This window comes from Eleutherodactylus coqui, chromosome 3, assembly GCF_035609145.1.
Source record: "Eleutherodactylus coqui strain aEleCoq1 chromosome 3, aEleCoq1.hap1, whole genome shotgun sequence".
NCBI classification, from domain to species: domain Eukaryota; kingdom Metazoa; phylum Chordata; class Amphibia; order Anura; family Eleutherodactylidae; genus Eleutherodactylus; species Eleutherodactylus coqui.
The window spans coordinates 38,423,135-38,450,884 of NC_089839.1; the positions used below are offsets into that span (position 1 = coordinate 38,423,135).

Genomic DNA, 27,750 nt, shown 5'->3' on the forward strand with positions numbered 1-27,750 from the left:
CTATTTTTGACTTATTGATTATTGGTTGTGTATGCATACTCAGAAGCAGGTGCATATGTGTGCGTGGATACATATGCATGGATAATATGCATGTCTTCTCTATTAGTTGATTATTACATCTTCTGAGATTTATTTATTGAGTCTATGTTTAAAGGCCCATTTACATGGAGCGACGATCGCTAAAAGGCGATCATTTTAGCAATAATCGTTGCTTCTAAATATGTGCCTATCGCGCTATGCTAGCTGATCGTTAAATTCAGTCCAACCTAAAAATGGTCATTCAGCCTTATCAGCAGTCCTCCATGAGTAGTGCTGATAGCATTGTTTCCCGCTGGAGAACAAAAGATCTGAATGCAGATAAGAGCCCTGGGGCTATTAACTGCTTTCAGCTAAGGCTTCATTTGCACACTTAAAGGGGTTCTGACATGAAAAAAAAAATTTGTACTCACCTTGCCTGGCCTGGCCCGATCGCCAGGCATGTCCCCTCCAGCCGGCATCTTCTTCTGTGCCTTTAAAGCAGAGCAGGAGCGGTCAAAAAGACCGCTTCCTGCTCTGGTCCGTCCGTCAGGCACTTCCGAGGTGGACGGACCGCACAGCGCTTGCTGTGGGCGGCCCGTCCGTCCTGCTGAACTCCGGAGTGCTGAGCATGCGCAGTGGAGACGCAGCCCGTCCTGACTCCTGTCAGAGGGCACCTCTCCACTGCGCATGCGCGCGATCCCGGAGCGGCGCGGCTGCTGGAGGAAGAAGACTGCCTGCCGGGAGGCATACTAGCACTTTCTGCTTAGGTTAAGCAGCGCTGCTGATTAGAGCCACCTGATTGGCTCTTCGGCACCACGTGACTGCACAGCGTGCACCAATCAGGTGGCTCTAGACAGGCTGCTTAACCTAAGCAGAAAGTGCTAATATGCTGCCGGGAGATGACCCCCCGATGTCAACAACAACAGGAGACAAGGTAAGTATAAGATTTTTATGCTTTAGCAGCCATTAACCCATGGGTTCCCTGGGTCCATTAGGCAGACCAGGGAACAATGGCTGCTAAAGCATAAAAAAAATTATTTGTGTCAGAACCCCTTTAATTGCTCTTAAGTAGCTGAGTAGCTACTTAATAGTTTATGCAAAATGATCACTCAAAGCTGTCACTCAAACTGTCGTTTGAGCGGTCTTTGAGCGATCATCGGGCCATGTAAATGAGCCTTAAGACTTAGATTATTACTTCTTAAGTCTGTTAGGCCAGAGATTCCGTCACAGATCTGGCTAAAAAATCCTACCTTCTATCCAAAAGCCAGGCAGCTGGGCGGAAAGCCAGTGGACCCCATTATAGTAAATGGGGTCTGTTTGGCGCTATTCCGTTCTGCCTAGAACCATAATTGTTCAGCCACCGGGATTCCCATTTCCTACTTCCCGAATAGAACAAGAATGCGGTATTCCTGCCGCACATGTGAAACCACCACTTAATTAGTTTTAAAAATTTCAGTAAAGAAATAATAATTAAAAAAAAAAATTAAAAAGCTCTCGGATGGCTAGGTCAACCAAAAAATACAGAGCATATTTTTTTGAAAGACGAGAAAAAAACAAAACGGAAAATGGTTCAGGAGTGAAGGTGTTAGTCAAGTTTATTTCCTGCAACAAAGAGTCTAAAACTTTTACATAAGGTTGTGCACATATTTATAGATGTATGTATATCTAATGTTCTAGTTGGGGAAATGTTCAGAATAATAAAAAAAAATAACTCTGGTACCGTCCCTTTAAGGATGACCTGAATGATGTGTTATGAATCCTCGTGGCATTAATTACCTGTGATTATGCTTGTCTATAGAATCTGAGTATTTTGCAGTTTAGTGAATAAAGTAAATCTGCTTTAAGTGAAAATAAAATTGATGTTGCCATATGCTACGCATGGCGGCTTCATTAAAACGGCAATATTTGTTCATCAAGCTAATTTTTCGCAAAAGATTTCCAAATGCCTTTCTATTAAAAGCTGTATAATGTGTCAGGTGCTGATGTCAACTGCCAAGCCAAGGACAAGGCGACTCCATTATTCATCGCGGCTCAGGAAGGCCACAAGAAATGTGCCGAGCTGTTACTGTCTACGGGAGCCGATCCAAATCTTTACTGCAATGATGATGGCTGGCAGTTGCCAATACACGCAGCTGCACAAATGGGCCGGAGCAAGTAAGTTGTCTAATATTTGGGTTTAATTAAAGAGTTTAGGAATCGCATAAGGTAATTAGAAATTTTGATTGTTTTCTGTAAAATTGTAATTTCGACTACATTCCGACTAAATATTTTTTAATAGATGTGAATCATTTGGGGTGTAGTAACGGGTACATGTGTTGTACGACGCTAATAGGTATTTAATGATGGAAGGATTTGATTTTAATTTTTGGCAAGGAGATTTGCAAATTGGATTAAGGTTGCACAGATGAGCTAATGAAAACCAGGGAAAAAGGTAAACACCAGGCTAAACGAGAACGATCCTTAATGCGGCGTAGCGCGGTGACGTAGGAAATATTTAGGATCGGTTTTTAGCATTGAAATGGCAGAGCTCGTCTTCATAAAGTGTTGTGGGTCGAGAGAGACGGGGAGGGAGTTAAAGGGGTTGTCCCGCGCCGAAACGGGTTTTTTTTTTTTTCAATAGGCCCCCCGTTCGGCGCGAGACAAACCCGATGCAGGGGTAAAAAAAAAAACGGATAGTACTTACCCGAATCCCCGCGCTGCGGCGACTTCTTACTTACCTTGCGAAGATGGCCGCCGGGATCTTCACCCACGGTGGACCGCAGGTCTTCTCCCATGGTGCACCGTGGGCTCTGTGCGTTCCATTGCCGATTCCAGCCTCCTGATTGGCTGGAATCGGCACACGTGACGGGGCGGAGCTACGAGGAGCAGCTCTCCGGCACAAGCGGCCCCATTCAGAAGGGAGAAGACTGGACTGCGCAAGCGCGTCTAATTGGGAGATTAGACACTGAAATTAGACGGCACCATGGAGACGAGGACGCTAGCAACGGAGCAGGTAAGTGAATAACTTCTGTATGGCTCATAATTAATGCACAATGTACATTACAAAGTGCATTAATATGGCCATACAGAAGTGTATACCCCAACTTGCTTTCGCGGGACAACCCCTTTAAGTAGAGATGAGCGAGCGTACTCGGTAAGGACAGATACTCGAGCGAGTATCATCCTTACCGAGTATCTGCCTGCTCGCCCGCAAAGATTCGGGTGCCGGTGGGGAGTGGCGGGGTAGAGCAGGGGGAACAGGAGAAAGATCGCTCTCGCTCTCTCTCTCGCCGGCACCTGAATCTTTGCGGGCGAGCAGGCAGGTACTCGGTAAGGACGATACTCGCTCAAGTATCTGTCCTTACCGAGTATGCTCGCTCATCTCTAGAGCTGAGTCTTTACATCCCTATGTAGACGTGATACATGTAATCTGTGTCCTGTAAGCATAAACTAACTCTTTGAGGACACAGCCTTTTTATTTATTTTTTTTTTATTCATTTTTTTTTCTCCTCCCCACTTAAAAAAAAAATCAGTTTTTTTTCGACATAGCTGTTTGATGGCTTGCTTTTTGCGGGGTGAGTCGTATTTTTCAATGGTACGGTTTTATGTACCATATGATGTACTGAAAAAACGTTTTCAAAATTCCAAATGGAATGAAATGGAAACAAAAAGCACTTATGACACTTTTTTAGAAGGGGAGCTTTGTTTTTACGGCGTACGCACTGCGGCAGAAATTGTATGATAACTTTATTCAGTGGGTCATTACGATTGCAACTGTTGTAAATGATGTCGTTTTTTTGTTGTAGTACTTTTAAAATATCTTTAATAAAAATGTGGTTTTCTGCCGCTATCTTCTGACCACCAAAACTTGGTAATTTTTCCGTTGATGCAGCTATGCGAAAGCAGTGGTTTTTATTGCTATCCTGTTGCGGTACATACACCTTTTTGATTGCTTTTTCTTTGATCTTTCTTGATCGGACGACCAAAAATGTATAATACTGTTTTTTGTGTTTTTTTAAACAACATTCACTTGAGTGGGATAAGTAATGTACTATTTCAATAGTTCAAGCTTTTACAGACACGGTGATAACAGTTGTTTTTTTTTTACCATGGTTTGGTTTTACAGCTTACTGACAGCACACAGAGGTCATGATGAGGGATTTCAATATAAAGGGAGGAATTTATGAAACGCTTCATGTGGCGCAGGGTGTTAAGGCAGCAAAAATGCAGTCCTAAGCACTCGCTCAGGAGCTGAAGGTTGTGAGTTCCATCCCTGCATGGTTCAGGTAGCCGGCTCGAGGTTGACTCAGCTTTCCATCATTCTGAGGTCGGTAAAATGAGTACCCAGCGTCGTGGGGGGCAATAAATAAATTACCTGAAAGTGCTGTGGAATAAGTTGGCGCTATACAAATAAGTTCCCCCACCCTTTATTATTATTTTAAATATGGGAAGGGGGTGTTAAACTTTTAGTATTCTACATTTTTTTAAATAATAAAAAGAAGTTCACTGAGGGTGGATTTTATCACGTTGCAAGACTCACAAAACGCGCACAAAAATAGAGCCCATTATTTGCAAAAGGTCCATTTCCTATTTTTTTGGGTGATAGCACTCATTATTTCCTGGAGGAGTAAATTTAAAAAATACATACATATCACACTTGCATACAGATGTGATTTTTTTTGGAAGTGTGATGAGATTTTTATTTTTCCTAAATAAATAACGTGCATTTTTCACGTGCGTGATTCTCGGACCAGTATCGCGCTCGCCTGGTTTTTACATTTTTCTTTTAAGGGGACTTGAACTTGCGATTGTTTGCTCACTTTATTAAGACAGTAAATTGTATTTTTATAGGCATCCTATTAAGACGTGCCACTGGCTTGTCTTCATAGCTTGATATATATGGCAGCCCTCTGGGCATTCACAATCCCTGGGCTACCGTGACATTTGAATGGCACCCCGCGATCTCAACGCCATGGGGCCCTGCGGGACCTAGGGATTATTAAACAAAATTGGAATGTACTCTGATTACGGCTGTTGTGACCGGATGTCATCTGCCAAAGGCATCCGCCACAAACATGTATTGAGCGGGCTCGGCACCTGAGCCAACACCCTACAGGCCCTTTACACATATTGTCTCAGTGCATCTAAGACGGAAAGTGAAGCAACTTTAGAAATAGCCTTAATTTAAAAATGGTCGACTGTTTTGGATCTACAGATCCTATGAAGATACGTCTCCCTATGAAGATACCATAAGCTGCTAAAATTTGCAAATTTTTGCAAAAAAATGGTTTGCCAAAATGTGCAGTTTTTTGCAATAATTTCATAAATTCTTCTCTTTATATTTAAAGCCCTCATCAAGACCTCAGTTTGCTGCCATTAGGCTGTAAAACCAACCCATGCTAAAAAATGATATTTTTTGTACAAAGCAGTCATCAGAATGGGTCACATTTTTAACAGACGAGGGGCAGAGTTTGTTTAGGGCATTTCCATTGATCATTTTAATATAGTTGTACCTTTATTTAACAATATTTAATGAAAATGTCTTTTCAGGATTCTGGAAATGCTTATGACGGTCACAAGTCCTGTATATTATACTGGGAAAGATAAAGTGAGTCCGGTGTATTCTGCAGTTTATGGAGGCCACCGGCAGTGCCTGGATATGTTATTGTCTGGAGGCTATAGCCCAGAAGCTCAGGAGTGCCCGCTTTTTGGATGTAAAACCCCGATGTGTATGGTTATCCAGCGAGGGTACGTATGTGGTATGTTATAATATTTTTTGAAAGTTGCTGTAAGGGTACACCCGGGTCTTTTTTTTACCGCCAGAAAATCGGATCGTAATACCACTCATTAATTTGTATGGGTGTATGTAGAGATGAAAGAGCATACTCGCTAAGGACAATTACTCGAGCAAGCATTGTCCTTAGCGAGTACCTGCCCGCTCAGAAGAAAAGATTCGGGAGCGGTGGGGGAGAGCAGGGGGGGGACAGAGGGGAGATCTCTCTCTCTCCCTCTCTTCCCCCCGCTCTCCCCTGCTCACCTCGCAACTCACCGCTCACCCGCGCCGGCACCCAAATCTTTTCTTCCGAGCGGGCAGGTACTCGCTAAGGACAATGCTCGCTCCAGTAATAGTCCTTAGTGAGTATGCTCGCTCATCTCTAGGTGTATGCACACAGGATTTCTTTTACTTTGACTGATTAGTCCGAGTAAAAGCAATCACAGCATGGCCTATTCTTTCCGATTTTCGGCTGAGAATAGCACATGTCTGAGTGCTGTCCGATACGAGTCACGCCCCAGAGAATCTCGGGCACAACTTTTAGATCGCTCGTATGAATGTCCCCTAACTCTGCATCCCAAGGCATTTATCTTAATAGTAGAACGAAATTTTATAGACGCCAGGAACATGGTTCGAGGGTAACTAAACTTTCAGAAAACTTCTGACATACCATAGTACTCTGTCAGAAGTTTTGATCAGAGGAGTCTGGGTCCTGAGCCACCCCAACGATCGCTAAAACAAAGGTGCAGAAACTCCCATCTGTGCCTAAACGGCTCTGTTTGGCTCTTCTCGGAGCAGTGTAGAAGCTTAGTAGAAAGTTTGTGAGTTTGTACACCATTGGACTTCACACTTGAAGGTGCCAAGTGCTTCTGTCCCATCATTTTAGCGATTGGTGGGAATTTCAGGACCCGGAATCCCACCGATCAAAATGTATAACATGTCAGAAGTTTGCTGAAAGTTTAGTTACTGTTTCAGTGTACAAATTCGAAAATACTGTGGCACCATGAAAAAATGGCTGGGATGTTAAATACTGTTATATAACAAAGAAATAAGTATTATAGAACTGATACATTTTTTTTGGCTAAAAATTGAAATTACATTTGCAAACTTTTCAGGCTACTAGAGGCTCTTCATCAGGCTGATTCATGGAGGGCAAGCACGAAACACTGACCCATGAATAGCGACCACCCTTAGTGCACGTTGAAAAAATCCACAGCAAATCCACAACAAAGCCTGCGCAATTTTGTGTGGACTTTGACACGTATTTTGGTGTGGATCTGCAACAGTTTTCACCACTTCAACCAAAGAGGTGGAATCTGCTGCAAATCTGCACCAAAATCGGTGTCAGCCTCTACTAAAAGGTGCAGATTTTCCTGGTTTTATTCCCACCAATATCTACTTGATGCAAAATACCAATATAAACCTGCTACACTGATTGGCTTATAGATCTTAAATATATGAAAAAATATCAATTTTATTAAAACACAAATCTTTCTTTAAATTCCATTTTAAAAGAAAACCTGGAACATCAAGCAGAGCATTTCTCTCTGTATACATATGTGGACAATAACCCTCATCATAGCCTATATGTTATATCCAGATAATATCATAATATTTAACCAGGCATATACAGAGAAGATAAGTATGCGGACCACTTCATACAATATAAACCACTCGCAATCCCTAACTCGCATTCTGCTTCTTTGGGGGTTGTGGGTAAGCTGTCCTCACACTTTCTTTATATAACACCCCGACAATTATTTCAAATGCCTTATTATCCAATAGCTTGAACATACCCGCTACGTGTTCCATGCACACTTTCAGTCGTTTATAAATATGGTACCATGACTAACCTCAGTACATAAATACAGCACCAGAACCAGGCTCACAACAGAAATACAACACCAGAACCAAGCCCAGTACAGAAATACAGCATCAGCACACCCAAATAAAGAATATACATTCTATAAAGCTCTAAACTTGCATACAGTGGCTTAGCTTTAGTATACCTTTAAATAATATTTACTATAAAATATTATTACAATTCTGGCGCAGAGGTAGTGTTGATGTTTCTTTTTGGAGTCATCCATATTCATTTTTTTTCTGTCTGGGCCCAGACTACCACTGAGATGTCCTCCAGACATTGCTCGTCTCTGCACACTCTCCCCACCCTTCTGCTGCAACCCCTATTCTACTCAGTGTCCGCCCTCCCACCATAATAATAATGTGTCTGCTGTGGTCCCACATATTATTAGTGACCCCTTCAATGGCCCCCCTTTAAATAGAACCTCCTGTATCACAATTAAGAATAAGGCCCTCTATGTGGCTTCACTTAAAGGTGTTGTCTCCTGACAGACTTTTATAACTTATCCATAGTATAGGTGATCAAAGTCTGATCTGTGGGAGTCTCACCACTGATCCCGAGAACAAAGGTCCCTTGCCCCATCTTCTTGTCATTGCAAGCTCACTGAACCGACCTAGAGTGATGTTACATTTAAAGGCGCTATGGCCACACGTGCGGTGCCATTCCATTCACTTCAATGAAGCTCATGAGAATAGCTGACCATCAGTCCCACTGAAAAGAATGAAGTGGCCGTGCACATGCACGGCCATGGCTCCACTCAATGTGATGTACCTCCGGGTTGTTTTAGCGAACCCACAGTGACGAGAACAGGGTGGCAAAGGACCCCCATTCTCTATCCACTGAGGCCCTCAGGATAGTTGATAAAAGTCTGAACAATGAGGGACTCGCCACTTAGTCTATTGTGAGACAACGCCTTTATAGTAAGACACCATTTGGCCCCACTTAGTTATAGAACCCCCTGTGGGTGTCAGTTATAATATAACCCCTCTCCCTCTTTTAGCCCACTTATTAGTAGAACCCCCATGGGTGTCTACACATTGTAATAGGATTCCCTGGATCCCCTCACTTACTAATAGAACCTTCTGTACATCACTGCTAAAACTCCGGTGGTAGAAGAGGTTAAATTTAATAACACCACTCACATATGCTGCCCTCTGCTTTGCGTCTGTGACACTGATTCTCCCTGTGATCTTCTATAGCAAGGCTATCTCATTCTAGGCCCCATCGGCAGAGGTTTGAGTGTGGAAGCTCTGTTCTACAAGATCACAGGGAGAATCTGCGTCACAGAAGGCAATGTGTGTATGTGTGAATAACTGAATTTAACCCCTTCCACCGCCTGAGTTTTAGCAGCAGGGCCTTATTTTTTTGGAGTGATTCACCCTGTATGGTTGCACACATCACACAACCCAATGGCCAGACTTGAGCAAACCCACAGTGAAGAAGAGAGGGGCCCTTGTTCTCTGCATTGAGACCCCCACAGATCAGACTTTCATTACCCAATAGTGGAAGAAAGACCTCTGCAATCCAACCCAACTTCACCTTGCAACCATTATTATTGGGCTGGACAAAACTATTTCGCCATGGTGAATAAAAAATCGGCTATAATCCCATAATGCATTTTGTAGCTACTTGGTGCTGAATGCATGAACCTGGATGCTATAGTAACGTCCGGCTCCATCTCTCCCTGCAGTGTAGTGTAAGCACATGGCTGCTGTCACATAATGAGCCCACTCTGTGCTCCTGATGCACACAAGAATTAGTCAGCTGTATGCAGCTTCTTACCAGCAGAGGGCACATTTCAGAAAGTGACTACATTGGGGCCACGTTCTTGCTTTGACTGCATGGATGGACTGGTGGGGGTGGCTTGCTTTGCGACTATTGGGAGAAGAGAAGGAAACCACTGTACATTTAGCCCATAAATATTGCTGTCATCAACCAAAAGTCAGCTCTAAAAATGATCCTGAGCTGCAAAGTTCTGGAACAATGTGCACTTAACAAAAAAGTAGTAAACAAGAATGTATTATTTCCAGTGAAGACTATCATCAATACTTTCTCCGGGTCTCAAAAGTGATAAATGATCTACCTAAATATTCCTCAGGGAAGCTTGGCTGTTGAGCAGAGTTGTAAAACATAATTGCATTCAAGTTCCTACTCTTTCCAATAGCAGTTATCAACTCTCCCTGTCTTTGCAGCTTGACATGATGCTGTAATTGAATGAAGTCAATGCTAAATTGACATTTTTTTTTTCTTTACTGCCGCAGCACCAGATTGTCTGTGGCTCGGCATGAATTAAGAAGTTAGAATTTCTCATGTAAGCTACCGAGTCACATATTTTTCTTGCTTTCTTACGGAGAAGGCTTTCGCTTTTTATTTGATGGCGTGACAGCGCCTTGACGCGCTCCCTTTCTCTTCACTGTTATAAATTGGGACAGCATCGGGATATAGGCACATTCGGAGGAAATGGAGGTTAGATCAGAGACTGGTTTTGTCATTTGTATTGCGCTTTACAGATGTAGCAGAGCTAAATTGGATTTTTTTTTTGTCCTTCGGGCTACATTGTTTTAGCATCATGAGAGTGCTGTCGGTTTACTAGTAATTACATGGTTTATGGCTCAGTTGTATGAGGGTCTTGGGTCGAAATCTGAACTGAAATGTGGGAGATGATCTATACATGACCCAAAAATAACACCAAAAACGTAGATCTTTATTAATTTACAGAATTATTGCATACAATCATGAAAACAAAAACCACAGTATACAGAGGCATCAAAAAATTGATAGGCAACCCACCAAAACTCACTAGAAAGTGCCACTTTAAGGGGTTTTCCAATTGACAACATTCCACCTAGACCACCAACTTGCTAAAATAGCAAAATCGTGATAATAGTCTTTATTTGTATAGCGCCAACTTATTCTGCAGCGCTTAAATCAGCAGTAGTTATCCATCCTCTGCCACCGCGATCCAATGGTGTATCCCTGTCGTCCTCCCAATCAGAGGCTGCATCGTCACCGGCCGTTCTTCTGGCGTCAGCGCTCACATCCTAGGAGCCAGGAGTTCAGAGTTGTGATGTCGTGGCCTTTGATTGCAGCGGTCACATAATATCCGATGACATCATCTACAGCCAAAAAAAAATGGTGTGAGGACGGCGAGGACTACAGCGCTGGATCGCGATGTCAGAGGGATGGGTAAGTACAGCCATCTCTGTTATTTTAGCACAGTTGGTGGTATAGAGTGGATGTTGCCCCCTAATCAGATGGGTGTGATCGTGGACAGCATCTGGATGAAGTTTGAATCTCTCTCTCTCTCTCTGTTCCCAGGTTATTCCAGGTAGTAGGCGTTAAGCCGAACGCCAGTGTGCGACGTTAGTGCGCTGTTCTAGTAATAAGTGTTTAGAAGTTCCTTTTGATGAACTTTATTGTTAGTAAAATATGTACAGGACGCGTTTCAGCCTGTCCAGCCTTAAGGGCCCCCTTACACGAATATATTTGGGAGCACGATATGCAGAGAAGAGAACACATCGGATCTGTACTCGCTTTTCTTTTTTGCATGTGCACAAAAAAAAAAAAACGCAGCTTGCTCTATTTTTTTCACGCATTTGTGTACCATAGGTCCCCATAGAAGTCAAAGGGAGGTGCGCAAATGCACAATATGCTGCACAATTCTTATTATACTAAATAGCATTTTAAATCATGGCGGGGGGGTCGCACCCATGTGAACTGCCCCTGCAAGCGCAGGAAGTACAATAATATGCGCCAAAATGCGTGCAAAAGCGCATTGCTCACAGCACAAATGCATTCCACTTAGGCAAGCATTTTTGCGCATGTGCTCGAGTGAAGGGGCCCTTATAGTTGAAAGGGCTGGACAGGTCAAAACTCATCTTGTACATATTTTGCTAATAGTCAATATATTTCATTAAGCAGTTGGAGCCTGTTCCTGTATCGGGTCATGTACAGATCCCCCTCTGTTGGGGTTGGTGACATCATTGCAGGGAGCTGGCTTAGTTATTGAAATGAGGCAGTCAGCCAATCCCCTGTGATGATGTCACCAATCTCATGAGGGAGGGGGATCAATACGAAGTCATCTGGTGTTGGAACTGGTTCAGAGGTGTAGGTCCTGGCACTGCTGGACCCGGACTGAATTCAGGTAAGTATATTTTCCCGGTAACCTCTTTAAAGGGATCGTGCGAAGTTAATAATAATCTTTATTTATATAGCGCCAACATATTTCTCAGTGCTTACAAAACAAGGGGAACAGATATAAAACCAGTTACATGTAGTAATCAATGAGGGGCTCCATACTGCAAATAATGGGGTGATGCAGAATGTAAAGTATCTGGAGATGTTCACAGTATGGCGAGGTGTAGAGTGTGGGATGCTATACACATAGACAGTGGTACAATTGAGCTGTATGGTGGCCGAGTCAGTATGACTGTAGGGGCGGTGGATTGCGGCTAGCAGGATTGCAATCCGTAGGACAGGGAGCGTGTTATCAGGTGGAGTACAGAGGGGTTTTGTTTATGAGATATGGTATGCTTTACTGAAGAGGTGCGTTTTTAGAGTATGCCTGAAATTATGTGTGTCAGGGATTACCCAAATATTTGGGGTAGCGCGTTCCAGGGGAATGGTGCTGCTCTGGAGAATTCTTGGAGGCGGGAATGAGAGGTTTGAATGGAAGGGGCGCTTAATCTGATTTCATTAGCGGAGAGCGTTGACTGGGTGGTGGATTGGGAGGATGGATGCAATATAGGGCAGTGCAAGGCTATGGAGAGTTGTGGATAGGGAATAGATTCTAGGACCCCCACTGACCCTAAGAATGAAGCTCCCCGCATGAATGGAGCGGAGGTCATGCATAAGCAGCACTGGTCCACTCATTTCATTGGAAGCCCCAGAGACTGACAGCTGTATTTAGCATGCATGCAAATCCTCCACTTCCTTCATGCGGGCACCTTCAAGACCCTCGTTCTTGGGCTTGGTGGGGATCACAGCAGTCATCGTACCCCACCGACCATAAACGTATCCTCCAATTACTTTATAACTTGGCACAACCCCTTCAATGCCTGCAACATCTGCCCTCCGCTTTTCTCTAATTGGCCCTCCCTTACATGACGGGAAGCACCATGAATGATGACCATTTCTGTACAGAGCTAACCCTATATAAAAAGCATGGACTGATAAATAAACCATGAGTCAGATCAAACGATGAACTCGGCCCTTCTACATTTTGGCTTCTTTTTTACGAAGAGCGCATTGACTCATCTAATTCTATTTTTCACGTTTTAGAAAAAAAAAAAAAAGAAAAACCGAATTGTCCGTAATGTTTAGACTGAATACATCTGCTCTACCTAAGAAAGTGCACTTTTTAGAAGCGAGCGCAGAAGCGAGATCACCCTCTCTAATGAAAGCATTTGCATTATAGCTAACCTATTATAGTTAATGTTTCTGTGGTCAGACTGTGGATGATTCGAAATTGCTGGAGGCAGGAACTCGTCCAAGTCCTTGGTTGCACATGTGAACACGTACGCCTGGATAATAGCCAGCATATTCTCTGGCAGGTCTCTCATAAATTATGCATGAGGTTTGCAATGAAGCACTGCTTAAGGTTTATAGTATAGCGTTTTACAGTGTATCAACTGGAGCATGTCTTCCAAAATCCCCGCACATCATTAGCGTGTTTTGTTTGGTCTACAGCAAATGACTTAATTTAAAACCAGATAAGTAGGCTAACCCCGTTGTTGTTATTGTTGCCTTTTGTGCTTTTCTCATAGTCAACAATGCCTCTCGAATGTAGACTGTTTTAGAGTTTTCGTGCTGTTAATTTTTGGTCTCGTTCTCCCGAGTCGAAGCTGTCAAGGCATCACCGAGTCTTTTTGCAGTACTTATTTAATTAAAAAAAAATAAAAAAACATAATAAAAAAAACCAAAACCTGTATTTATAACCCGTATTGCGACCATTCTTCTCCGAAGGATTTGAAACCGGAGAAATCAAATTAGTTCCGGTCTCATTTGTTCAACACTTGTCATCGAGTATCATTGTTCTTGTTTGTTTTTTCACCATTAGGTATGATTGCTGAAATCTATCGACTGCTAGTGGCCGGCGTTCGTAGCTGAGTTTTGTTATTTAGGGCAGAACAGAGTGTGAACGGAATAACAAACACCGTAGTCAGACTCCGGAGTTAGAATTTATTGTGATTCTACGTGAGTTCCTTGAGACAGCTTTTAACTGAAATCCATTGCTAGTGACTAATTTTTTTTTTCTTATTTTTTTTTGTAGAGTAACTCTTAATGGCTTGTTGTAACTTTTAATGTAGTTTTAGGGCCAGATTAGGGTCAAGACTTTTTCTAATGGGTTTTTAGGTTATTTAAATGTACAGTAAACGACGCAAAATCCCTCAAGCTTGGGACTGGCTTGATGATGGATTAGTCTATTTTCACGAATTTCTTTTAACAGTCCAAAAATTTTAATGAAAAATGCATTATTTAAAGATTTTGCAGAATGACTTGACAGTATGGCGGTACAATTATGAAAAAATGCATAATGCTTTCTAGTAGGTTTATATAATGATCGCTGCATTAGGAATACCTACTTCATAATGGGTTGGTCCATTTTTTATGGGCAATCATGACTTTTAGACATTGGGGAACAGATTCCAGAAGGTGGCAAAGATCTTCCGTACTTAGCTTTATCAATGTCTGCTACAGCAGCTCCATCGGTTGATGTACATTTTCGAATAAGTGGGAGCAGATCTCACAGTGCTTTCCAACACAACCCAAACTTATTCAACGGGATTACAGTCCGAGGCAGTGTGTAGAATTTATCGTGTTCCTCCAACCACTACCTAGTGATTCCACCTCGATGACGCAGGAATGTCGGCGTGTTTGAAAGATGGCGCTTTGTTCGGGAAGACTTCCTGAAGATACTAGTGTAAATAATCAGCCAACAGGTCCCTGTAGTGCTCACCCTTCTAGGATTGTGGTATGATCACCAACAGTCCTAGGCAATGCCAGGAAAATACTCCAGAGCATGACACCACCACCAGTGGCCTGTTTGAACTCCAGCGGTTCACTCATGGAATATGGCTTCATTCCATTTACGCCAGATGCAGATCGGACCATCTATATGGTTCAACAGGAAATGGGACTCCTCACTCTAGGCGACCTTTTGCCATGTGTCCAAAGTCCATTGGCGTCTTCCCTGGGCCTATGTGAGGCATTGTTGACAATAATCCAGGGTCATTAGAGCCACCCTTGTTGGTCTTTGGCTGTTGAACTCCAATCCTCACAAGGTACACCACATGGTCATTCTTGGAATTTGTCTAACTGCCCTGCTGTTGTTCTGCTGGGTCAATTGGTCAGCAAGGACATACCAAATATGCTACCCAACGGTCACCTCTAGGATCGACCACACGTGGCCTGCTGCTGTGTGATTTTGAGATATCCCTCCATGGTTCAACCTATCTTGGTACAATCCTGATACCGTGGTTCAAGAGCAGCCAACAACTGTCGCTGGTTCATAAATACTGGCATCACACCTGTGGGCACCAGCAATATGCCCATGGTCAAAGTCACTTAAATCACCACCTTTCCTCCTAACTGTAAAATGTTATCTTCTGCTGCACAAAGCAGAAGTCAGCACATTATCTAAGAGCAGGTCTTGACATGGCCACCACGTGGTACCGCATTACTGATCAAAAGAGATCACTTGCCAGCAATGATCTTTAAGTTTACCGTGCAGTACAGTATCTTAAAGACATTATTCAACCTCACACTTTTTTGATACTTGCACAGGGTAGTGGAAGAACATTTTTTAAAAATCCAACCTCACCCGAACCTCTGCTACTTCTGATCCAGATGCCCAATCCCCTGCTGCTCTGCACTTCCTTCAGCAGCGAAGACGTCATCAGCACTAATGATATGTGACCAATTCAGCCAATCACTGGCTCACTTTAGCCATTGATTAGCTGCAATGGTTATATGTCCCATTGCCAGGACATTGTCACTGTTGCAACAGGAATTGGAGGGCAGCAATGGACTGGGAGTGCCGAGGAATCTGCTGGTGTGAGTATTATCATTTTTTTTAATGCTTTTCTACCACCATAAGCAAGTTTAAAAAAAAAAAATACAGGTCTAAACTTTGGGTATGTGGATGAAGACGCCCCGATGTACCTCGAGATCTGTACAGTAAAACTACATTAAAGTAAAGCATCTCACAAATGACTCAAATAAGGAAGATGGAACAATACATCTGCAGTGCCACCTATTGGATGATTGGGAAACAATGATTGGGAATTGGAAACCAATCCAAGATTCATGGATTCTGGCTTGGTTTTCAATTCCCAATCATTGTTCTAAAGATCTGTATGAAGGATCGGACATTGATTTGCAGGAAGGCTGCCATCCAATAGTTGGCGCTGAAGAGGTATTGTTCCGTCTTTCTTATTTGCATATATTTCCCAGAGGAGCATAAATGACCTTATAAGTCTTCTCACTCACCTTCTAGATGCTCTCCTTAAGGAGTTACGATACCCCTCCCAACAAATGACTCCGAATTATATATGTAGATATGAACTTTAATATTCAACATTGCGGTTAAAAGTATGTCTTTTAAAGCGTACCTCCAGTAAAAGTTAAAAACAGTGTTCTTAGATCCTCATATAAAGTACCTTTTGTAGAGTCGTTCTCCTCAAGTCATTTATGATTATATGTATATACAGTGGAGCAGCAGCCCTGTCCCTGGTCACTCTTTCTACAAACTTGCTAGCTCCATTATACTTGCCCCTCCTACAATCTCCCTGTTAATAAACTCCTGCACACTGCTAAAATTCTGCATCCAGCTGTTCTCTGCTCGGAGCGCCTGGCGGTTATACAGCTGAGCGCTCCAAGCAGGGTATGCAGAAGACAAGTGGGGCAGCTTCTCTTCTGCATCCAGCTGTTCTCTGCTCGAAACGCCCGGCTGTTATACAGCCGAGTCCTCGAGCAGGGTATGCAGAACACAGCTGGACCGCTGTGTTCTTCATACCCCGTCTGTTCACAGAGTGCTCAGCTGGTATACAGCTGTGTGCTCCGTGTGGAGTATGAAGAACACAGCTGGACCCGCTGTGTTCTTCATACCCCGTCTGTGTTCAGGGAGATGGATACAGCTGAAACAATAGTATCAGCTGTATCCCGCTGTGAATTCCTGATAAGGCTCATCGTTTGTCTTTCAGCATGCTGAAAGACAACAATTAGCGGCTGCTTAACAAAAACTGCACGGTGTTAGTCCAGTTAGATACAACGATTATCGCTCAAAAGACTGCTTTTGAGCGAATTTTCAGCGATATTCCTTGTTTGTGCAAAGCAATGATATCTTCAATGATATTTCATGTCTGTTATCTCAAGCACGCCTGATACAACTAATGAAGCCCTTGATTAGTTGCATCAGGTGTGCTTGAGGATAACACCTCATTGGCAAATGTGTGATTTTATGAGAGATTCTATTCAGGGGGTTGAATAACTCTGAGACTTCAGTAATCATTAAAAGCAATATTTTATGATGGATTCAGAGAAATCATTTGTTATATTAGTTGTGTTGAGCTGTTTAGGGCCGGCTTCACACAGGTGGACTACAGCCCCGATGCGGGAGGACCGCAGCAGATTCTGTCCAGTGTCTCTGCGTACCTGAATTTTTTGTATTGCATATGACCGCGGGGGCACGCCGTCGGTCATGCGCAGTACAGGCTTTTTTTTTGACTGTTTGTATTACCCTCGCCGTTGCTAAGCGATGACTCGGGTACCCGCAGCCCATACACCATGTGAATTGTGTATGGGCTGCGGGTCGACAGCCTCCTTTGTTGTCAATGTAGGACATCTGCATGGAATCTGCGACAAAATAAAGCAATTCGTATCTGCAAATGTGAGTGAAAAAGCGTTTTTGTTTTATTCTTTTTTTTTCCTATGCTTTACAATGCCCGCATGTTGCAGCAGATTTCGATAGTGGATTCCGCAATTGAAATCCGCCTGTGTGAAGCCGGCCTAAATAGTTCTTTTTTTTTTTTTTTTTTTGCAAACCGTTGAAAGTTTGTAAATTTGGCAAAACTAAGGCTATGTTCACACCTGCGTTCCGTTTCCTGCTCCATTACGGGAGCAGGAAAGGGGAATCCCCTGGCCGAACGGATCTGTCTTATGACTGAACCGGACCAATTAGACCCGATTGATTTTAATGTTGTCCACTTGGTCTCTGTTCAGCTGTCCAGCATTACACCAGACGAAGACGTCCTTCATGCAGGACTGTTCCTTCCAGCATCTGGTGCCGTAACTGCAACGTAACCTCCGAGCACAGATGTGAACATAGCCTAATTTGGAATGGGGTCGAGAAATTTTGATTGGAACTGTATGTATATTGGGATAGAGCTATTTACACCCCAAATCTATTGTGCAAGGGAAGGGATATTGCCATTCATCCAGTTTCATGGAGCTATTGCTGCTCGGCTGAAGGGAACTGAAAAAAAAAGTAAGACCTATTTTTGTGCAAGCGGAATGGGGGTCTCTCTTTAAATCTGATGACCTCTGCCTAGCATCCCTGTATGTATGGACATTATCGAAATAGTTGATACTTGTTCAGCCTCACATTCAGGGCAAATAAACCGTTTCCCCCGAAAGTAAGATTTAACTTTTTTCCATGTATAAATTCCTGGACACTATTTAATTTTTTTTTAATTAACTGTAATTAGGGCTTTTTATTTTTTAGAAGGAATTCTATTTCAAGCATCTTCGAAAATCCTGAAAATTTATACTGCATTCTCAAAAACCTTGAAAAATCATTCTAGGGCTTATTTTCAGGGAAACATGGTATCTAGAGATGAGCGAACGTACTCGGTAAGGCTGATTTCGCAATCGAGCACTGCGATTTTCGAGTACTTCAGTACTCGGGTGAAAAGATTCGGGGGGCGGGGGAGGCGTGGCGGCGCGGGGGGTAGCAGCGGGGAACAGGGGGGAGCTCTCTCTCTCTCTCCCGCTCCCCCCCACTCCCCTCTGCAACCCCCCACTCACCCACAGCGCCCCCGAGTACTTTTCACCCGAGTAGTGAAGTACTCGAAAATCGCGGTGCTCGATTGCGGAATCGGCCCTACTGAGTACGTTCGCTCATCTCTAATGGTATCTCTTCCATCTGGGCAGTATCTAGCTATTCTAGCTGTGGACATATGGGGTTGAGGTGGCCCTCTTTGGGGATCTTGGGGAAACTTTCTTAGGTACCGCCAAGATATCTCTACTGTGTGAACATTTTTAGTTTCTGGTTTTGTTCTATAAGCAATGATTAAAAAACTATTAAAGGGGTTGTCCCGTGAAACAAAGTTGGGGTATACACTTCTGTATGGCCATATTAATGCACTTTGTAATGTACATTGTGCATTAATTATGAGCCATACAGAAGTTATTCACTTACCTGTTCCGTTGCTAGCGTCCCCGTCTCCATGGTGCCGTCTAATTTTCAGCGTCTAATCGCCCCAGTAGACGCGCTTGCGCAGTCCGGTCTTCTCCGTTTTGAATGGGGCCGCTCGTGCTGGAGAGCTGCCCTCGTAGCTCCGCCCCGTCACGTGTGCCGATTCCAGCCAATCAGGAGGCTGGAATCGGCAATGGACCGCACAGAAGCCCTGCGGTCCACCGAGGGTGAAGATCCCGGCGGCCATCTTCGCAAGGTAAGTAAGAAGTCACCGGAGCGCGGGGATTCGGGTAAGTACTGTGCGGTTTTTTTTTTAAGCCCCTGCATCGAGTTTGTCTCGCGCCGAACGGGGGGGCTATTGAAAAAAAAATAAAAAACCCGTTTCGGCGCGGGACAACCCCTTTTAATGTTGAATAATCGGTAATGTCTATATAATAACTAACCAGCGGTTTCATCAAGCACTGCACTGTTCCTGTCTGTTCTAGGCACTCGGTCATGGCTCCGCTTCTCCTCAAATATGGATTCCAGATGTCAAGCTTTTATTTACAGAGTTGTTTGGAGTACGACAATTTTCCTCTATTTCGCTACTTTCTGAGCCAGCGCTGCCCGTTGCCTTCTGGGGATGAACTCAATGCATTTAAACAACAGTCAACTAAAAGCCATTACAAAGAATGGCTGCCCTATGTGCTACTGGCCGGACTGGATCCCACAACTCTGCTGGATGCTGCATGGTAAGAGGTTTTAGATTTTTGGTTTTTTTTGCTCTGTTCCTCTGATGTAGATTTCTTTTACTGCCGTATCGGTTTAGGATAATTGGCAGGTAAATAATAAGCTCACAGAATATGCAAGCGCCAGTCTGGATATATTTAAAGGGAATCGGTCATCAGGTTTTTCCTGGGCATTCTAAGCTACGCATGCAATAGTGTTGATAATGAGATTTCCCTACCGCCATATGCTGTTGTCATACGTGCCCCACTACCTTTTTACAATCCTCTTTTGAAGATTTCCCGCGCTGTATTAAAATTAGGCAAAAAAAAAATAAAAAATTAGATTTTCTTCGCAAAGACGTGCCAGGCACGCCATCACTCCATCATCCCCCCTCGGTTTGATGGATAGGCACATTCATTTCCTATTCTCTGATAAAATCCTGTGCAGGCACTGTGTCAAAGGCTAGCTGAGCTTGCTTACTAATGTCCACCTTTACTTGCGCTCATTTTTAATTAAGGTTATCCTAAAGTCGTTTATTCCTACAAATACATATTTAAAGAGGTTGTTCCAATTCCAGCTGTTTTGCTGCAGGAAGCAGACAGCTCCGTAAATTGCACAGTGGTCCGGGTTGGTACTGCAGGCTGAGTCCCATTCACTTCAGTATGACTTCAGTAACCACACAGGCCACTACACAGAGGGCTAATGAAGTAAATGGGAGTTGGCCTGCAGTACCAACCCCGACCCCTGGGCAATTTTACGAAGCTGTCTGCTTCCTGCAGCAAAAGAGATATAAGTGGAACAACCTCTTTAACGCCAAGCATATTAGGCTCAGTTTATATTGCGTCAGAGCCTTCCACTTGTGCCACTATATAAGATTACAGTGGTGTATGTGTATATTACACATACACCACTGTAATCTTATATAGTGGCACAAGTGGAAGGCTCTGACGCAATATAAACTGAGCCTAATATGCTTGGCGTTAAAGAGGTTGTATACACACACATACACACCGCTGTATGCCTACCGTATATAGTGGCACAAGTGGAAGACTGTGACGCAATATAAACTGTATAAGTATAAATATACACATTTTTTCTGAATGTCACTGTTTTCAAGGAAACATGTCAACAATTTGGCGCTGGGGACACCAATGGTATATAAGGAACAATACATTAGGGCGTGGCAAAAGTTTTTTACTTTAAGACTATAATGCCCAAATACATTGTAGAAGGGAAGTTTAATTCTTCTCACCTAGTATGATAATGAATCCCCAAAAAGCCCTGTGAGTGGCCTGGGCCATCTTTGCTGCTTGCAGTGGCCTCCAATCTCTGGATGATGTGGATGACGTCCCCTGTGTCATCCACAGTCCTGTACAGAGGTGCAGATCGCCTAGCCCTATTGTTGGCGGACTTATCTGACTCTTCTGCACACGCACCAGTCTGTGGTTACGTGGCGCATGCACGAGATTAGGACTGGACTGTTGATAATGTAGGACACGTCATTCACATCACCCATCAATCACAGACAGATTGCCCAGGGATTGGAGGGCACTGCAGGCAAGGCCTGCCTACCAAACTGTTCAGGATTCAGTACCATATAGCTTATAGTTTAGGTCAGGAACGCTATCTTTTCTCCTTAGGAAGAGCACCTAGAATGTGAGTGAGTGAGGAGACTTATAAGGCCACTCATGCTCCTCTGGGTAATATGCAAATAAGGCAGCTGGAACAATACCTCTGCAGCGCCATCTATTGGAAGGCAGCATTCCTGCAAGTTAATGTTAGCCAAGCCAAAATCAATACACAGACAGCTGTTACGGGTTTTAGTTGACTTGAAGCCAAGGGAGCCTCTTTTCATCTTCACCTGATCCCCTCTTTCTGCGGTGTTCCTGGACCAATTAGACCCGATTGATTTTAACGTTGTCCACTTGGTCTCTGTTCAGCTGTCCAGCATTACACCAGACGAAAACGTCCTTCATGCAGGACTGTTCCTTCCAGCATCTGGTGCCTTAACTGCAACGTAACCTCCGAGCACAGATGTGAACATAGCCTAATTTGGAATGGGGTCGAGAAATTTCGATTGGAACTGTATGTATATTGGGATAGAGCTATTTACACCCCAAATCTATTGTGCAAGGGAAGGGATATTGCCATTCATCCAGTTTCATGGAGCTATTGCTGCTCGGCTGAAGGGAACTGAAAAAAAAAGTAAGACATATTTTTGTGCAAGCGGAATGGGGGTCTCTCTTTAAATCTGATGACCTCTGCCTAGAATCCCTGTATGTATGGACATTATCGAAATAGTTGATACCTGTTCAGCCTCGCATTCAGGGCAAATAAACCGTTTCCCCCGAAAGTAAGATTTAACTTTTTTCCATGTATAAATTCCTGGACACTATTTAATTTTTTATTTTTAATTAACTGTAATTAGGGCTTTTTATTTTTTAGAAGGAATTCTATTTCAAGCATCTTCAAAAATCCTGAAAATTTATAGTGCATTCTCAAAATGCCTACCGTATATAGTGGCACAAGTGGAAGACTGTGACTAGGGATGAGCGAACGTGTCCGTTACGGACACATCCGCACCGGACACCGGCTTTGCCGAACACTGCAGTGTTCGCGCGTAAGTGTCCGGGTGCCGCCGGGGGGCGGGGAGATGCGCGGCGGCGCGGGCGGCAGTAGCGGGGAACAGGGGGAGCCCTCTCTCTCTCCCTCTCCCCCCCACTCCCCGCCGCACCCCCCCGCGCTGCCACGGCGGCCCCCGAACTTTTTCGCCCGAACACTGAAGTGTTCGCAAAGTTCGGTGTTCCGGCGAAAAAGGGGCGGAGCCGAACGTGTTCGCTCATCTCTAACTGTGACGCAATATAAACTGTATAAGTATAAATATACACATATTTTTTCTGAATGTCACTGTTTTCAAGGAAACCTGTCAACAATTTGGCGCTGGGGACACCAATGGTATATAAGGAACAATACATTAGGGCGTGGCAAAAGTTTTTTACTTTAAGACTATAATGCCCAAATACATTGTAGAAGGGAAGTTTAATTCTTCTCACCTAGTATGATAATGAATCCCCAAAAAGTCCTGTGAGTGGCCTGGGCCATATTTGCTGCTTGCAGTGGCCTCCAATCTCTGGATGATGTGGATGACGTCCCCTGTGTCATCCACAGTCCTGTACAGAGGTGCAGATCGCCTAGCCCTATTGTTGGCGGACTTATCTGACTCTTCTGCACACGCACCAGTCTGTGGTTACGTGGCGCATGCACGAGATTAGGACTGGACTGTTGATAATGTAGGACACGTCATTCACATCACCCATCAATCACAGACAGATTGCCCAGGGATTGGAGGGCACTGCAGGCAAGGCCTGCCTACCAAACTGTTCAGGATTCAGTACCATATAGCTTATAGTTTAGGTCAGGAACGCTATCTTTTCTCCTTAGGAAGAGCACCTAGAATGTGAGTGAGTGAGGAGACTTATAAGGCCACTCATGCTCCTCTGGGTAATATGCAAATAAGGCAGCTGGAACAATACCTCTGCAGCGCCATCTATTGGAAGGCAGCATTCCTGCAAGTTAATGTTAGCCAAGCCAAAATCAATACACAGACAGCTGTTACGGGGTTTAGTTGACTTGAAGCCAAGAGAGCCTCTTTTCATCTTCACCTGATCCCCTCTTTCTGCGGTGTTCCTGGCAAAGTCAACAAGTGCTCACCAGCTTGACTCTCTTCAGAAGACTGTGTGCGTGCCGTACCATAGAAATAAATGGGAATGCATGTGCACAGCCATCAGAAAAGAGTGGAGCTCGCTGTGCGCTTACTGACACCACAGGAACAGGAAACCGGGTGAGGATGAAAAGAGGTTTCCTGGACTCCACATCACCTAAACTAGAAGCACCATAACTTAGTTTATGGTGCTTATTGTTGATGACCGGTTCCCGTTCATTACTGACTACTCAATGCAACATTGCTTATTTTTGTGCAGTCCACGGTAATGATGGCCAATACAAGTTACTGCTCCACCCCTTACTCTCATTCTTGGCAATATTTCAGCTGTTGCATGCAAAAGAATGTAATGGCTAAGACTTGCCGCTATGCGGGCCACGTAGCCGCCGTCAGAAGGATTCAGCAGTACGAGCTTCTCGACCCGGACAATCTTCACCACTGCCACCTCGGTGTCATTTGCATGGAGATTGCAGCCATTGAGAGACGTACAATGGAGCGGCTTCTTCGTGACCTCTAGGAAATTGTCTTCCTTTCCATATAAAACACCTCCTACAGCATGAGCCGCCACATTACTTATTAACAATGCTCCCTGACCTTGGGCAGGAAAAGCCGTTATCAGAGTTTTAAGGAATACACATTTCATACTGCAGCAGACAACAGTTAATTAGTGGATTTGCATACGACACGTTCCAGTAATTGCCTGATGATTGTCGGACCATACTATATCACGTTAGTAATGAGCATGAGAAATATCAGGCCAAATGACACAATTTTGGAAGCTAATTGTTTTTTGTGGGCAAAATTAACTGCTACTGTGATATTCCTGGCAATAGAGCGTCTAAATGTAGAACCATCCCAGGATCGCGTGTCAGTGATTTAAATAAATCTTGTTATTTGTATAGCGCCAACTCATTCCGCAGCGCTTTTAGGTAATTTTATTTATTACCCCCCACCAAGCTGGGTACTCATTTTACCAAACTCAGAAGGATGGAAGGCTGAGTCAACCTTGCCCCGGCTACCTAAACCATGTGGAGATTGAACTCACAACCTTCAGGTCGTGAGCGAGAGCTTAGGACTACATGGCGCTGCGCCACACAAGGCTTTTAATAGTTACTGGTTGCTTACAGCATCCTATTACCAATATGGCCTTCTTAAAGTGAATACTGTGTTTCCCCGAAAATAGGTCCTACCCCGATAGTAAGACCTATCAGGTTTTCAGGGGAGGCTTGAAATATTAGGCCCTTCCCGAAAATAGGACCTAGCTAATGTGCCCATAACAAAAAAAATCAATACTCACCTGGTCCGTGGCGTCCCGATGGTCTCCGGTGGCGCTGCGTCCTCCTTGTCTCACAGCTGATCTTCTGCTGGTGACGGGGCTTTAAATACCCCGCCTCCAGCGAAGCGAGCGCTGTGATTGGCTAATCGAGCCTGGCAGGAAATCACAGCTGGCGCTCGATGAGCCAATCACAGCCATTAAGTGAATGACATCACTGAATGGCTGTGATTGGCTCATCGAGCGCCGGCTGTGATTGGCTGCCAGCGCTCGCTCGATAAACCAATCACAGCGCTCGCTTTGCTGGAGGCGGGGTATTCAAAGCCCCGTCACCAGCAGAAGACAGCTGAGACGAGGAGGACGCCGCGCCGCCGGACACCATTGGGAGGCATCGGGGCGCCGCGGACCAGGTGAGTATGAGCCCCCCAAATGCTGTGCCATTTTTGGGGCAAACAATAATAGAAGACAGTGGTTTATTTTCAGGGAAACAAGGTAGGTTACCTTAAAGGGGTTGTCCGGTTACAATTAATTTTTTTAAATGATCGGCAAATTGGTTAAAACAATACAAAAAAAGGTACTTGCCTGTCCTCAGCCTCCGCAATCCAGCACTACAGCCCCTCACTCTCCTGGCCTCTGTTGACAGCAGAACTCAGGTGACCGCTGCCTGTCAATCAGAGGACGCAGCGTCGCTGTCTATTTTCCTGGCATCAGCCCTGACATCTTGGGTGCTAAGAGTTTGGAACGGTGACGCTGCAGCCTCTGTTTGGCAGGCAGCGGTCACCTGACTTCCACTGTCAACAGAGACTGGGAGAATCGTGGAGCTTCTTTCCTGCAATCTAATCAGCTAAAATATGAGAACAGCAAAGACATAAACTTTCTTGTGGTCCTAAATGAACTGCTAAAAACGTGCAGGAGAGGAGAGAGCGGAAGTGAAGTAAGCCGACAGTACAGCATCCTGACAGATCTCCTATTGAGACTGAGACTGGCGTTACATGGGCTTAAGCGTATTTACGTGCCGGTGTGTTTTTGTGTGTGCGCATATTTTGCTGATAACTTTATTCTTTGGGTCGGTACGATTGCTACGATACCAAACTTGTATAGGTTTTTTTTTACTGTACTACTCTTTGTTTTTTCAAAGACATTTAATTTTTTTCAATAACTTTTTCATTTTTCTGTCGACGTAGTTGAGCGAGGACTTATTTTTTGCGGGATGTCCTGTAGTTTCCGTTAGTACCAATTCGGAATACATACGACTTTTTATTGCGTTTTTTTCTGGGAGACAGGGTAACTGAAAAAGCGCATTTCTGGCGTTCTTTATTTTATTTTTTTCAGACGACGTTCACTGTGCGGGGTAAATAATGTGCTACTTTCATAGATCGGACTTTTACGGATGCGGCAATGCCAAATATGTCTCTTTCTTTTATAATTTAGATTTTTTTTTTTTATTATAGACATGGCAAAAGGGGGGGCGATTTAAACTTTTATTACTTTTTTTTACAATTAATAAAACTTTATTGATCTTTTTTTTTTACTTTTCTTTTAAGTCCTCCTGGGGGACTACAACATGCGATGCTCTGATCTCTCCTGCAGTATGATGTAATGCTACAGCATTATGTTGTATTGCATTTTGACAGGCAGCCTATCAAGCCACCCCACGGGGATGGCTTGATAGGCAGTCTCTTAAGGCAGCCCTTGGGCCTTTCAGAAGGCCCCCGGCAGCCACGACACCTGTACGGCTCCCCCAAACTCACCGCGGGGGGTGGCAGTACTGGACCCCCGAGCATCGTTCGGGGCATTTAAAGGGTTAATAGCCGTGATCGGCCGTACAGCTAATTGCACCTATTGCCCGCGGGTGTCAGCTGTAATAAACAGCTGGCGCCCCCGCTGTATGAAGAGAGGTCGCCCTGCAACCTCTTTTTATATATACCCCGACGCTCCCGGATTCAAATGTACGTCCTGGAACGGGAAGGGGTTAACCGTAGTGAAACATAACCAAAACTATATAAATTTGGAATCGCCGTAATTGTACCGACCATAGACAAAAGTTACAATGTCACAAAAAAAAAAAGTCAAGACTAGAGCGGTTTAAAGGTAACCTGAAAACTTAAGTTATGGTGCTTATAGTTTCGGTGACTTGAAGTTCGGGGAGCCTCTTTTCATACTTGCCCAACACTCCGTTTCAGCGGTGTCCCCCGGAGAAGTCAGCGCACACAGCCAGCACGGCTCTTTTCAGAAGGGATTGCCATTAGCGATACGTATGCACAGCCTTCTGAAAAGAGTCACACTTGCTGTGCATTCGCTGACTTCAAAGTGGCGACACGTATGAAAACTTTTTAATAGTGCTAATAGTTATTGACCGTTCCCTTTAAGAGCAGCAGCAGACTTGCTGCAGCAGAATTGTGCGGCCGCATACACTTCCCCTACAACTGAATACCGGAGATTTCGGCTCCCAGACTGAACTGCTGATCATCAATAGATCCTCATTTATTAGAGGGGTTAACAATCACATAATATAACGGCATGTTGTTCGAAAGAAGCCGTAACCTAGAACTGCCGACATGAATGCCGAATTGGCACTTGTTACAATTGCAGTTGCCAGATACGGCGTACATTTGCCTTTATAATTTGGTCATTGGTTTGCTGAGCCCACGGACTGCGTGCAAAGAGATTGTCTGCCTTCTTACATTTTCTCCTTCCCTCCTCTATATGTATCCGACCGGCGTAATATATAATGGATTCTATTTCAGCTTATAAACAAGTCAAAGGTGCGTTACAAATTAGCAGTAGTTACTTTTTATTGGACGCCACTAACTCTTTACAAAGTTTAACCCGGAGTCGGCCTAACCAGAGCAAGTCATAAGAAACCCGTTAACACTAATATTTTAAGTTCCCACGTTATAAAAATGCATTTCTACAATAAAAAAACCCACCAACCCGTCCGCAAGCAGCGGCAGACACGGCATTTACTTTTGATTGTTCTCATTATTTTCAAGCGTGA

At 44.0% G+C, this 27,750-nt stretch overlaps 1 protein-coding gene across 1 annotated transcript in view; it reads left to right on the forward strand.

The window, feature by feature from the left end:
- ASB3 (ankyrin repeat and SOCS box containing 3) overlaps positions 1 to 27,750 on the forward strand; it is a 140,278-nt gene that overhangs the window by 94,916 nt on the left and 17,612 nt on the right. The window contains exons 6-8 of the mRNA XM_066595514.1: positions 1,995 to 2,172; positions 5,548 to 5,745; positions 19,536 to 19,781. Coding sequence (XP_066451611.1) covers positions 1,995 to 2,172; positions 5,548 to 5,745; positions 19,536 to 19,781 — 622 coding nt within the window. The remainder of the gene's footprint in view (positions 1 to 1,994; positions 2,173 to 5,547; positions 5,746 to 19,535; positions 19,782 to 27,750) is intronic.